Consider the following 14,342-nt stretch of genomic DNA (forward strand, 5'->3'; position numbering starts at 1 on the left):
GAACATTAAATGTTTTCAAATCTATTCTCAACTAGAATGTTAGAAAGCGAAGTCACTTTTGGAAGTTAGATCTGTATCTCTTACTTTGGTTTATGCTGATTTTTCACATCTAAATTCACAGTAATGTGAATTACTGTGAGTTACTATGGATTTAGAGCATTGTCTTTACCAAAAGCATCCTATAGATTAAAATTAATACTATTTTAATTTGTTAATATTAACTCAGGTGCAGTTCATGAAATTTACACTGTTGAGTTTTTAACCTGTGTTCACAGGATGTACTACATAAAATGTTTTTATTTGTCTCCTACAGTTAGATGTAATCATAGCGGACCTGGATGGAGGCACAATTAAAATTCCTGAATGCATTCATCTTTCTCAACTCCCAGAGCCACTGCTACATCAGACTCAAATGGCACTTTCTCTAGTATGTCTTGATACAAAAACAATTTTCCACCCTCCCACCCTCTTTTTAAAGAACCAGAACAAGAATTTTGGTATTAAATTGCTTTCATACACATTGGAAATGTGAGATTTAAAAGTAGGATTCATACTAATAATACTGTTTTTCGAAAAATTTATTATTGAAGTTAGAATTAGCATCACCAAAAGTTCATTTCTAAAATATGTTTCCTCGCTATTCAAGAGGAGAAAGATAGTGCCTTAGCTAATAATGCACTTGAAATAGTAATTCAACTGCAGTATTTGACAACGTTATTACTATTAATTTTGGCTTTTTTCTTTTAAATGCACAATTTCATAAATCCATTTTAACTGTTCATTTACTTCGAAGCTTAGCTTAATCAGTTAGTCCTACAGTTTGTTTGCATAATGCCCCTGTATTAATACCCAAGATTGCTTGATTCTACATTATGGAATCCCCCCCAAAAGTAGTTTAGTTTTCTATGAAGGAGAAACAATGTCTTTTGCTATTATTGTCATAAATTAGAAAAGAATTGATTTGGAGGCTTCTGAACAAATTTTATCATGCTAAAGAGGCAAATTTTCTGTTTGTTCATCTATTTAAGATTAATCAACCCTAAAGTCCCCAACTCTACTGACTAGCTTCATTGACTGTAATCTGAGTTTATGGTAACTAACTTACATGTAGGAACTTGACATTCATGAGAAATGAATCCCGTCTGTATTTTCTTACAGTCTTTATACTTTAACTCAGTTTATTTGAAGTGCTTACTACCAGTGAATATTAATTTGAGAAAGAAAAAAAATAATGAAGGAAAAAATTTTGTTTAAAAAAATCTCTAGGTTTTGCATCCTGATTTGGAAACAGCAGATTATGCATTCCCTCCCCCACGAACAGCTTTATCAAACTCAAAAATGCTGGTAAGACTTTTGTGTTGTGTCTGACTTTCTTGAAATAGAAATTTTAGACTAACTTCTCTTGTAAGTGTTTTGACTCTGTATTTTCTTTTCCATATTCTATACAGTATTATTGATGGCGTAAAGAAGTGCCATAGAACTTCGCATTCTGGTTTTTAACAGCATTCTAATGGATCAGAAGTTTTTATAAACATATTAGTAGAAATATGCAAGCGTCTTATTCTCCTTTAATATTGCTGTCTTAAGATAAATGATGTATTGAGTTTAATCAGTTCCTTTTCTGTTTCATAGACAAGCTGCAGAATTTCACATGAGTGGAGAAAGTAGTCTTCTTTTTAGAAATATTAAAAAAATAAATTCTCTTACAGAGTCCCCCCCAAAAAAGAAAGTTCTACTGCTTTTTAATTTCCCTTCTGGAAAGGTAGATTACCTTCTTTTTCCAAAAATTGCAGTTTACTCAGTTGACAAAAAAAAACAAAGTTATATTATGGTGTTTACTTGGCAACCGGAAAAAGTTCTTTAGTGTGAGCAAGTTTTAAATTTGCGCAGCATAGGTGTGGAGGACACTGAGATCACTAGACTATTAATTACAGGTTTGTAAACCTTGAACAGCAGGCACTGTAGAAATCTACTCTTTTCAATACTACAGATTTTTACACTCTCTTGAAATGAAAATAATCTCTACTGTAGATCACTGAGACTTCTTAAGACTAGTGATTAACAAAGTAAATAAAATGGCACAGTTAAGTAGTAATATGAAGACTGCGGAAGAGAAAAGATAAGTAGAATTACATAGAGGAAGAATCCCTAGAAAGTCTGAAATGAAAAACTACAGTTACAGCCTGAAAAAAATTGTCGAAACTTTAGAATCTGTTCTTTCTTATGTGTATATATGAAACAGCCATATCAGGCATTCTGGAAACCATGGCTATTAAAAAGAAAGGGAAAAAAAAAGCAGATAGATGATTATTAAAAAAAAAACTTTACCTCTCAATAGTCTCAATAGCTTTTTAATCATTGTGTGTCTAAGTGGAAGATGGTAATTTTTATGTGATCTTCCTGTATGGAGAAGGAACATCTTTAAGTCTGTGTATATGCTTGGACATATTGGGAAAGGAATTCTAGATTTTTCTAACATTGTATCTGCCTTTGAACCTCATCAGGAATAAATCTATTGATTTATAGATTACATATTGAATTGGCAGTCCAAACTAAAAGCCAGAAGCCAGTTCAATTTACAAACACATCTAATTTTTGTTGGGTAGATGTATTCTAAAATGTATCATATAAATATGAAAAAGTTAAAACTCTGAATGATTAATTAGAAACAGAGTAACACTGGTCATATTACAAAGCAGAATAAACAGACAAGACATCTAAGAAAAATATTAAAATAGGACATTTTTATAGAATATTTTAGGTGTTTATTTCTTTAAAAAAATAGATTGCATTCTTTAACTTATGTTTACTAATTTGATTAGCTAGCCTAACATTCTTTGCTGCTGGTGTTTTTTCAAGTTAAAGATTGTTTGAAAATACCTTTAAGACGTTGTAAAGCCTGAAGTTTTGAAACAGCTTTTAGGACCTCAGGCTTTAGCCACAGATGCAGTCTGATTGGGTAATTGAGGTAAGATAAAATAATGTGAGTGACACAGGATTTTGATCCCAGTGTTTTCTAGTTGCATCTAGGACAGCTGAAAATGTTACTGCCCCAAGCCTGCCCCCAGCTGTTCATTATTTCCACTAACCAGTCAATGTTTTTGTAAGCACTCCTTTAATTTAAGTGAGAATAAACCAGGATTCTGAAGATGTACTACTATAAACTTTTTGAACTAACCCTGTTAGCTTATGTTGGCTGAAGTTGATTTGCAAATGATGACATGAGCAGCCAAGTTGGTAAAATCATAGACAAGTAGCTGAGCAAACTTAGAGCAGTCTCCTCAGTTGCAATAGCTGTAGTTTATTAAGAATAAGATGATGTCTGTGATGTTTTGACTCTGGTTCCACACACAAAGCTCTCAGCAGCAATGTCAGCTTAGGCAGCTATGCTTCCTGACCACTTGCGCCCATTGCTGTGACACTGCTTGAGTAGGATGGGTACAGTTACCTGCAAGACCCAAGTTGCTGCAGAGAATAAATCTAGGTTAAATTCCCCTTTATTTATCATGAATCTTCACTAGTGTCAGTTCCTTGGTAGGGTTCATAACGTGACTGCCCAAGCAGGTGTAATCATATTGCCCAGAGGCTGCTGTGCAGGCGTGGAAAAGAGCAATAAGAGAATATCGGTAGACACGTACAAAATACGACATTGCTGTCCAGAGAGAGGTCAGTGAAACTGTAGCCTCACATAAGCTAACTTTGCACATATATACACCTATCTCCGCTTATTTACTACATTGCTACATTGTTTGGTGAATTTGTAAATGTTTATGTGATAGCTATATAAGAAGTGTAGAGAAGAAAAGTTTAGAAATAGATAAGGGTTTTGACAACATATTTAACTACTGCTTACAGGATAAAGAAGTACGGGCAATCTTCCTTAGGCTATTTGCGCAACTTTTCCAAGGATACCGTTCATGTCTTCAGCTGATCAGAATTCATGCAGAACCAGTCATTCATTTCCACAAGGTAAAAGAGAAACAGCTGCTCATATTTAGTTAGCATTTATTTGTGTTCTGTTGTTCCCATGAGCTTGCATCTTGAACTGGTTTTAAAGTTAAAAAAGGTTTCAAATTAAATCTCAGATTTTTTACATTTGCTGTTGACGTACAAATGTTTATTTACATGTGATTAGCACATCATTTTGACATAGCAGCATTTCATTACAGTTTAATGTGACTGAATGTGGGGATGGTGATGAAATGTGAAACAAAGCATCAAAGAAAAATTTGAGGAATAATTAATGAATTTTGAAAAAATATAGATGCAATTATAAGAGAATACTTAAAAAATAAAATACTTGTTTTTCTACTTCTGCTACTAATGAGGTTTCTAAAATGTGTGTATGAAACTTCCCTTTGCATTACTTCTGAATATAGATATACAAAGATTTAACTAAAAGTAGCGTGTATTACAAATGTTTAGCTGCTAGTACACAGATAGTTGGTTGATGTTTTGGTAATGATAAAATACATGTATTTTTTTCCGTCTCTACTACAGGCAGCCTTCTTGGGCCAGCGAGGCTTAATTGAAAATGATTTCCTCACCAAAGTGCTCAATGGAATGGCATTTGCTGGTTTTGTGTCAGAGAGGGGTCCTCCTTTCAGAGCCTGTGATCTTTTTGATGAGGTGAAAGCTGTTGCTGTATTCCTGAGTAAATTAAAATGCAATTACAACATTTCAGCCTATGAAAATCTAATTTAAGTTCTTCTGAATCTTTATTATTTCATAAAATCTATACTAATATTTTTAATTCTCACTCTATACTAAGCATGCATTTCTGGCCAACTTCCAAAAAATCACTTGCCCTGCTGCTATGTCTGAAGTTAAACATTAGTTTAAGTCATTGCAATTCTGTTACTTGTAGTCAGATTTTGAACTTCATAATGCATTACATGTGCTAATACAGAATTACTTTGAATAATTAAATTGCATTATTCAAAACATGGAAGAATTGAGGAATATTAAACATATGGCCAACAATATAAACTAGAATGAACAGTTTCTCCTCTAAAAAGCAGCACCGTATTTATACTGTGGTGTTTTTATTTGAATGCACAATGCAGATAGAGTTTGGTATTAACTCTAATTAAGCATGGCTGAGAAATGTAGCTTTCGGTATTAGAAAGGTTGAAGGAATGTTTTACATATGTAGGACTTCCTATACGATAAAATGTGGAGAATGAGATTTATCCTGTAGAAGAGGCTTTATAGGAAAGTGAAAATCTTTCAATTTCCAGAGGACAGAGCAGGTATTTCACTGTCCAGTTCTCTTTGCTCAGTTTCCATTTAAGACTAATGTTTCATAGTTTAAGCTGGAAAGAGATTATTTTTGGCTGAACTGCAATTTTTTATTCTTTTTTTTTTTTCAAGTTGGTAGCCTTTGAAGTTGAAAGAATTAAAGCTGAGGAAGGTAATCCACCAAAAATGATAAAACATGTTAGAGAACTTGCGGAACAGCTCTTCAGAAATGTAAGTTAATTTATTCCTGCTACATTTTAAAGTTGAGATAATACTATTGAAAATTCACTTTACTAATCTACTAATCAGTAGATCTAGTATCTGAAAACTAATAAAACCGCTTGTGGCAGTCATCATCTATATTATGGCTAATGACTTGGGAACTTTAAATACTGATAATTTAGTACATGTTGAGGAAATTTAATACAAGTAATTTACCTATTAACTACTACTACTTATCGTACTATTTTCTTAGCGTATATTGTGTCTCCCAGCAGTTTTCTATATGAAGCCTGTATGCACCATTTAGTGTAACGCGTACTTCTAGCATCTCTTTTCTACTGTGCAGCCTTGTTTCCAGCATTTGTGTGTTCAGCAGTCCTTACTTATTTAACTTCTTAGAAGTTGTGTCTCGTCATGCCTTTATATTGTTGAATTACCAATGAGTACTTCTGTGAAAACTCTTTTGCCATTCTGTGGCTGAAAGTTTGTAGCTGCACTATTACATTTCTAGACCAAATGCCATCCACACTGAAAGGGCCAAAAAGTCACTGCTTTTTGCTGCAAGTCAGAATTGTGAGTGTGTGTAGAATTTTGTAGTAATAATACTCCATCAGGTCTAGACTAGGCTGTGCATGTTGCAAATTTTCCTCTTGATCTTTTTTTATCTTCTAGAGTAATTTCTGTTCCCTTACAAAGTTATCACAATTAAACTAGTAATACTAATAGTATGGATTTGTCAACATAAAATTGTTTAAGGACTCTATTCTTTTTCTGAGAATATTTATTTTTGACTTTCTTCAAAAAAACTGTAATTGTTATTGTGAAACTAAATTACTTCAAAGAAAATGGCGAACATTTGTATTCATTTCTAATGGATATATATTCTTTACAGAATGAGCCTATAAAGCATACATGGGTGTGCATATGTGCAGCTTTTTCATATTATTTATTAAAATCAGTGTCAAAATTCATTCATTTTAATCTCTCCTATGATTAGATTTGTTTATATCATTATATCATGATTTAACTGCTACTAAGGGTATCATCCATGACTTAGTGTATTTAAAAGTCGTATTTTTAGTAGTTACGCATACAGCTATCCTTAAAATAAAGCACTGTGGTGAATAACATTGCTTTTAAAAGTTATGTCTAGAGCTGTCTGATTTAAACACACTGAATGGCATATTTTGTCATCTTGTTCCACAGTTTTAATAGTCATTATATTGTAGCTACAACACTCTAGATATGTATGAGAAGCACAATTTGTTAGGGAGCAATTATGTCTGTATTAGTTTAGCTGATACAAGTGGAAAATCGAGACCAGTTTTTCAACGTACACTGCTTTAGTGATTGAAGATGTTACACCAGCATTTCTCATCTGTATGTCATTGCATGTAGAGTAGCTATTAGGTATGCGGTGTCCAAGATAAAAGTAACTTTTCATGTATTTTTCCTCTGGATCTCTCCTCTCCATAAATGGAAGGTGAAATAGTTATTTTCCTCTTCCAGCTTTGTCCTATTACATGTCATCTATTACCTTTGCTGAGTGTTTTTTTTCCCCTCCTTTTTCTGTCTTGCTCCTATTGACCTCTGTTGCTGTCATGCTCAGAGCTGGATGTTTGGCTCATTTCTTTAAACTCTCTGCATAGAATTTGTAAGGCTTAGTAGCTTGTTTGTTTTGACTGCTATTTGTAAAGCTGAGGCATTTGGTCTCCTTGTTGCCTTGTGCTCCAGTAAATGAAAGTATTCAGCTAGCTCCTGTTTTTGAGTTCTACTGCAAGCTAATTGTGCTTGTACAATGGAAGCCTATTGCACTGAATAGCATTCTTTGGCAATGGTGCAAACCAGTAATAAGTAATAGCATACAGTCAAATTGCATAAGATTGAATTCAAACATGATTGATAACAACTGTGATATATGAATGAAGAGAAAAAAATAATTCTGTTTTGCTTAATTGATCCTCACACTATTCAGGGCTTGTGAGATGTGATCCTATTAGCTCAGTTGGTTAGAGCGTGGTGTTGCTAATGCCAAGGTCGTGGGTTCAATCCCTGTATGGGGCTATGCTGGGGGTTAGACTAGATGATCTCCAGAGGTCCCTTCCAACCTTACCATTCTATGATTCTATTAACAGTGGTAGTAGAATCTTTGTGGAAAATTCAGATCTCTGCTGTATTTTGGAAAAGGTAGAATTTGAAGCAAAACAACAAACAGGAAAGATAACCAGCTGTTTAAGGAGAATATTACAAGAAATGGTGAATTTTCGTGATTTTGTATGATATCGTCATATCTCTTCAGATAAACCCTGGACATCTTTATGGAAAGTATGTTTTAGGCAAGTTGAAATCAATGCAGAGGGTGAAATTTAGTTATTTGTGATATGCAGGATTTTTCCATTTGCTGAACATCAGATGCATAAGATCTAGGTCCACATACAGGAACACATATTGCACTGACATTGGGATTGGGAGGTGCCAGGGTAGCATACATACACAGAGAAAGAAGTCAGATATCCCACATATCCAAGGCAGCTCTGTTGTATGGTATAGGGCATATTTTGTTACTGTCTTTAGTATTGCAGTACTGCATAGCAATGTCAAGAACAAGGCAAATACAATAAGTATGTATTAGCGAATGCAGTAATTGTTTTGGTAGAACAAGTAAGTTAAGAGTTCTGCAGTGTGAAAGTGAGGTTTTTGGTATTTTATTCTGAAGACCTCTCTAAGAAAACCCAAAAGCAAACATAAAGGCCTTCTTCAAGGCTACTTATTATATATTCTTTTAAATAAAATGAAAACAAAGAGCGTAAAAGAGTGTGTGAGATACGATTGCAGGCAAAAATTTATCTTCACAGTGGAAATTTCCTGTAGCCTTTGCAACAATGAAATACTTTTCTGTCTGTTTAGAAAACACTAAAATCCTATTTCACAGCTTCTTTTACTTATAGTTTGGGCCCATCGTTCCCTCTCTTTCATCACCTATATTAAACTTTTTCTTTTTTTTCATGCAAACAGTGAGCTATATGAGATATTTATATGGGTCATGTAAAAGACAGAAAATTGGTATGTAATGCAGGAGGGCCATAGGCTGATAACCCCTTTTTTGCAAATGAATTTTCGCTTCCTAATTTTCACTTTCTAATATGTCTGGTTACTTGGTAAAGAGACACTGAATGTATTGTATTCCACTTAAGTCCTGAACGTTCATCAGGCTGCATAAAAGAGACTTAAAAAACAACTTGATTTGCATTTGCTCTCTTCCTTTTTTTGAATTACTTGAGTCACTTCCTTGAGTGAATTTAAATAGCAATGCAAAGTAACACATTTGTGTGTCATGTTGTGCTTTTGGATTGCAGGAGAATCCAAACCCTCACATAGCATTCCAGAAAGTGCCTCGGCCTACTGAGGGCTCCCACTTGCGTGTCCACATCCTCCCATTTCCCTGGATAAACGAGGGCCGGGTTCACGAGCTGATTCAGGAGGGCCTTGCTAGGAATCAGAGCGCCCCACCTGCCACTCGGGTGGATAAGAAGTGCGTGGTGCCAGCTGGCCCGCCTGTCGGTAGGTTGCACTGGGATCTGATTTATATATTGGTCATCCAAGACAAAGTTTTATCCTGTAACTGACTCAGAAAGTAATGTGGGCCTTTCTACAGAAGGGGAGATTTGATGACCTGAATATGTAATTAACATTGCTGCAATTTGTTTTTTCTAATGCCTTGTTAATACAGTATTTTTAGTGATAATAGTAAACTTTAGTTCATAAATTTAAATGTTTCCTTTTGCACTTTAGAAAGATTTTTGCATCGGCCTTTAATAAGAAGTTCAACATCTAGAATGTGACTGGCATAATAAAAACAAAAAAGGATTCGATTTCGGAACTAATAAGTTAGATATTTTTCCTCATCTAGGCGTGATGAGTATCACCACAGGAAAGTTGCACTGGCTGAAACTATCTTTGAACTGTTAAGATTTCTCCTTTGACACTTGTGGAAGATATGTGAATTACTGGAAAACTGCAAAAAGATCATACATAGCATCTATCTCTCAAAACAAAGTACGCATATCTCTGAAGAGCAGATGTAGACATTGTAGACCAGTCCATTTAATTTTAATAGAAATTTAATTATAATTCAGTTTAATCAATAGAGAAATTCTGTTTATCGTATTCATACTCATCAGTCTGGATGATGGCGTGAACAAGTATCTTGCTGGAGTCACAAAGCTGGCAGAGCTTTTGAAGTTTTTGAAGTATGAGATTAGAATTCAAATTATTTTGAAAAATTAGAGATCTGGTCTCTGAACTTTGTCCTTTTCTGTTGGTTTTTTTTTTCCAAGTAAAATGCTGCACTTGCATAGGAATGATCAACTGAGTAGACAGTTCTTCAGAAATTATTTGGGGGATTGTAACGGATCATAGAGCAAACATGAGACAACAGTGCCAAGCTGTTGCAAAAGAAAGGCAAACATCTTACTAGGATGTATAAACAAGAGTATAGTCAGTGAACCTCATGGAGAAATCCTTTCGTTTTACTCAGTAAGACCACAACTGGACTGTTTGTAGCCATTTTTGGACACTAGCAATCTGTCTCCATTTTTGGTTCTGTTGGAAGGAATCCAGAAGAAAGATACAAGAATGACCAGCAATCTGGGGAACATGACCTACATGGAAAGATTGAGAGTTGTTTAATTTAAAAAATAGAAGACTGAAAGGACATATAGTAACAGCCTTCAGTTACGTAAGAGGCTGTTGAAAAGAGGAAGGGAGTAATAGTGATGAGAAGGAATGATTGTAATTGCAGCACAGAAGAATCAAGTTGTATGTCAGGAAAAACTTTGTAAAATGAGGGTATTGAGGAATTTGAATGGATTTCTTGTGAAGCAACGGAGCCTCTGTGATCCCAAAACTTTAAGAACCTGTTAGACAAACATCCAGGAATAACATAAATGTATTTGGTCCTATCTGGGGACAGCAGGATGAACTAGATGGGCTCTTGAGACCACTTCCAGCCCTATTTCTCTTTGGGTTTTTATAAGAAGAGAAGAAACTCTATTTACCTACCTTTGCTGTTGACTGTATCATTGAATGCATTACCTCTAGAACATGTAAATGGTATATAATGCTGTTACCTTTCTTTAAAAATGTTTCCAGGTTAAATGCAATAGAAAAAAAAATTAATAAGCTTATTCTTATGTCAAAGTTTGTGGGTTTTTTTTTTTTTTTTTTTTGAGCTACAACTTTTCACGCTCTGTATCTTCTGTGTCAAAATCCTTAGATATTAAGTGCTCGTTTGGTGCTACAGAAAGGGCAGGTTCTGCTTGTATGTACTGTTTGCTTGATACGAAATAAAAAGAATGCTAGATCTTTCTTTCTGAATTTTCTTGAAAATTCAGAGCCACCTTAAGAAAATTATCTTTAGAACTCAGCAAACTGGAATCTAGATAAAGAAAAACCAGTTTGTCAGGTTTTATTCCATGTCATGGAATTCTTAATATTGCCAGTTTATTTTCAGAATTTTTGCCTTCAGGCATAGGCACACATGAAGCCCTTGGGAACAAAGTAGTGGTCTACTGCTACATACAAAATATGTAAGGCTTCGTAGTTCACTGAGCAACAGGGGGATGTGTGTGTGTGGTTTTTTGTGTATATATACATGTTTTTTATATTATTATTTATTTCATTAGTGTGTTAACGTGATTATATTTAATTTTAGCAATTGGAATTGAATTACGTCTGTATAAGACAAATGGAACAAGTGGTAAAGAGAATCAACTGCCCTAGTTAAAATTCAGAGCCTTGTCATCTTCAGATAGCACAGAAAATCCAAAGATTTAGGATTATGTGTTCCTGTCTGTATGTGCCTACTTAATGACATGTACCAGAATAAAATGGTGTTAAAAGCTTTTTCATAAGGGACTGACTGGTGGTTTTTCTGGCTCTTGCAAAAGATATTTCACAGATGTATGTTCTTCTTTTTCTTTGTTAGTTTCCATAATGGAAAAAGGAAGCACAGTTTTCAACAGTGCTCAAAGACTGGAAGTTGTTAGAAACTGCATCTCATTCATTTTTGAAAACAAATTTTTAGAGACTGAAAAGGTAATAAAACGATGTTATATTTTCCAAACGAGCATCCACTTCTTTAGTGAGCTAACGGTCACTACCACCTTGTCACAAATTCTGTTTTCAAGTCTTATTTTTCTAAAGCTAATGATTATGTTTAGTCATTTACATGAATAAAGTAAGCAATAAAACTAATTATTTAAATGCTGTACCACATGTAATATACAACTAATGCATTTGAAAACCTGTTTGCAGGTGTATTGCAGGTGTATGCAGGTGTAAATGGGTGTGTTGATATTCTCTTTGCTTAATTTATTACCATTATACGTAGTATGTTCCATGTGATTTTTTTAAAAAGAGATGTGTATTCTTCTAACTAGAAAGACAAACATAGAAAGTGAACTGAAGGTGGGCATAGTCACCTCACTGTTTGTCAACTAGTGCTCTAAATTTTCAGTGAAATTAGTTTTACTCAGCACCCTTCTTAAAAAGCAATAATTTGATAGAACATAGAGGTGAATGTAAATATTTGATATGCTCATTTTTAGTAAAATGTACTAGTGAGTTGTTACTCATGCCATTTTTGCTTTTTCACATTAAAGAGACAGGTTTTGTAGATTGTAATTTTTGTAGATTTCATTTATTTATTGTAGAGCATATTAGTATACAAAATTATCCTATAATAAGCTTAGGGGAAAAAGTGAGGAAAAAAATAAACCAGAGCTTGCTTACCTCTCTCCCCCTCTTCGCTCCCCCTCTTCGCTCCCCCTCTTCGCTCCCCCTCTTCGCTCCCCCTCTTCGCTCCCCCTCTTCGCTCCCCCTCTTCTCTCCCCCGTGATGTATTCACTGCATATCAGAAAACATGCTAGCTGGTCTTGATAGACCTGGCCTGGCTGATAAAGATAGACTGCATAATTTCATGCACAATAATCCATTTATGCATTCATGTCCATTCAGTGCCTGTATTTCCCTTTTCATTTAGGGATGTAGATGAGAAATACTATTTAATGAATTTGAAAAAGTGGAAAAAATGTAGTACTTAATGCTGATTTAGTTTGAGCCCATTATGGGAAATTTTGATATTCAAGCTATGAAGTGATTCAGGTATATACTTGATTAGAATGTCATTTTATTGATAAGGCACGAATAATATTCTATATGTTGGTACTATTTCATTTTGTTTTAATGAAGTTGGATTTTCTTGTCCCTAGACGCTGCCTGCTGCTCTGAGAGCCCTAAAAGGAAAGGCAGCTCGGCACTGCCTGACACAGGAATTAGGCCTGCATGTTAAACAAAATCGAGCAATATTGGACCATCAGCAGTTTGACTACATAGTACGAATGATGAACTGTGCTTTACAGGTACAATATGTAAGGATTTTGTTCTTTGGTTATCTTTTAATTCCTTCCACAAAACTCCTGGGTTATAGCAAGCAAAAATTTATTTGTAGTGATGTGGAGGAGAAAAATAATTGAATTGTAGGGCTGTGTACTGCAGTGATCTAGCAGATATTACCTGACAGTGGATTTAAGACATTGTATGGTTGGAAAGTGTTTTCAGTTTACCTACTAAGTTCCTCTATTGATAAAATTAAAAAATCTGTGCTGAGTAGACATCAGGATCTAGTAGCAGTTACGCATGAAAGTAGAATATATAGATGACTCTTCTGACCTTCAGAGAAGAATTGAAGATATTTATGACACTGCATTTCTCTGCCTAGAATCGTGACACAGAGTGTTGCACCTGCTGTGCATTGTGCATTCAGGCACAGAAATCCTTTTTCAAATCAGAACACAGAATCATCTAATGTGCCACAAATTTTAATCCTATATTGGTGATTGTTCCTGGAACAATATAGAAAAAATATCTAGAGAAGTTTATAGAGAATAGGAAGGAAATGCTTCCCTTTTGTTTGCTATATCTGAGTGCAAATGAGATTGTAGAAGAAAATGAGGACCTGAGGAAAATTCCTTTGTCAATGGTGGAAAAAAAAAATGACATCTTCTTTTAATAAAGCAATAAAGTAGAATTTTTCTTGTGGAGAGGAATTGATATTTTCTTGGCAGTGATTTGAAGATTCAAGGAGGACATTAATGTTCGTGCAGATGAGTATCTGTGAAGTCATGCAGAAGTAAAATAAAATGACTGTTATATTTGCTAGCTTTACTGAGCAAAGGAACTCAGATCATGCAGAGGAAACAAATGTATGGAGAACAGAGGTGTGATTTTTACCCTTCCCCCCCCCCCAATACTTTCTTCATGTTTTTGGAAATGTAAAGTGGAAATTTCCATTTCTCAGTAGTAAGATCAGCCAATATAAAAGCGTCTGAACTCCTGACACTTGGCAGCTAGTTACAAGAAAACATTCAGTGCAACTATTTTTATGACATATGGAATTATTTATTAAGATAAAAGCATGATTTATAATTTGTCTGTACACTCTCTCAATGGGTTTATTTGGAACAGAATATAAATTCTGTATTTTGGAGCTTCGCTGTATCAGTTAAAGGCAAAAATGTGTTACCACAGTTGTGATGCTACAAGAATTTTTTAAGTGAGTTTACTTTTGCTGCAATACAGCTCAGCAAGTCAGCATTTTGTTATAGAGACATTAATTCTGTTAGCAGATCATGAGATCAAGCAATTTAAATAGTGTTTAGAAAGATACAAAAGTTTAATTAAGAAATGTGATATTACCAAAGATGTATTTGAGATTCAGGGAAATACCACATTAATTATGATGGAATTTTTTAGAAGAGTTAGATTGCAGTACTACTTGAAGACCTCATTGAACTATTGGAATTACAGAAACTGCCTTG

General features: G+C 34.5%; 1 protein-coding gene across 5 annotated transcripts in view; it reads left to right on the top strand.

The window, feature by feature from the left end:
* SBF2 (SET binding factor 2) overlaps positions 1–14,342 on the top strand; it is a 272,366-nt gene that overhangs the window by 159,057 nt on the left and 98,967 nt on the right. For all 5 annotated transcript variants that reach the window (XM_062578117.1, XM_062578119.1, XM_062578120.1 and 2 more), the window contains 8 exons: positions 314–427; positions 1,267–1,344; positions 3,856–3,969; positions 4,501–4,629; positions 5,374–5,472; positions 8,820–9,024; positions 11,450–11,559; positions 12,735–12,884. In XM_062578117.1, the coding sequence (XP_062434101.1) occupies positions 314–427; positions 1,267–1,344; positions 3,856–3,969; positions 4,501–4,629; positions 5,374–5,472; positions 8,820–9,024; positions 11,450–11,559; positions 12,735–12,884 (999 nt within the window). The remainder of the gene's footprint in view (positions 1–313; positions 428–1,266; positions 1,345–3,855; positions 3,970–4,500; positions 4,630–5,373; positions 5,473–8,819; positions 9,025–11,449; positions 11,560–12,734; positions 12,885–14,342) is intronic.

Source organism: Rhea pennata, chromosome 5, assembly GCF_028389875.1.
Source record: "Rhea pennata isolate bPtePen1 chromosome 5, bPtePen1.pri, whole genome shotgun sequence".
Lineage (NCBI taxonomy): Eukaryota > Metazoa > Chordata > Aves > Rheiformes > Rheidae > Rhea > Rhea pennata.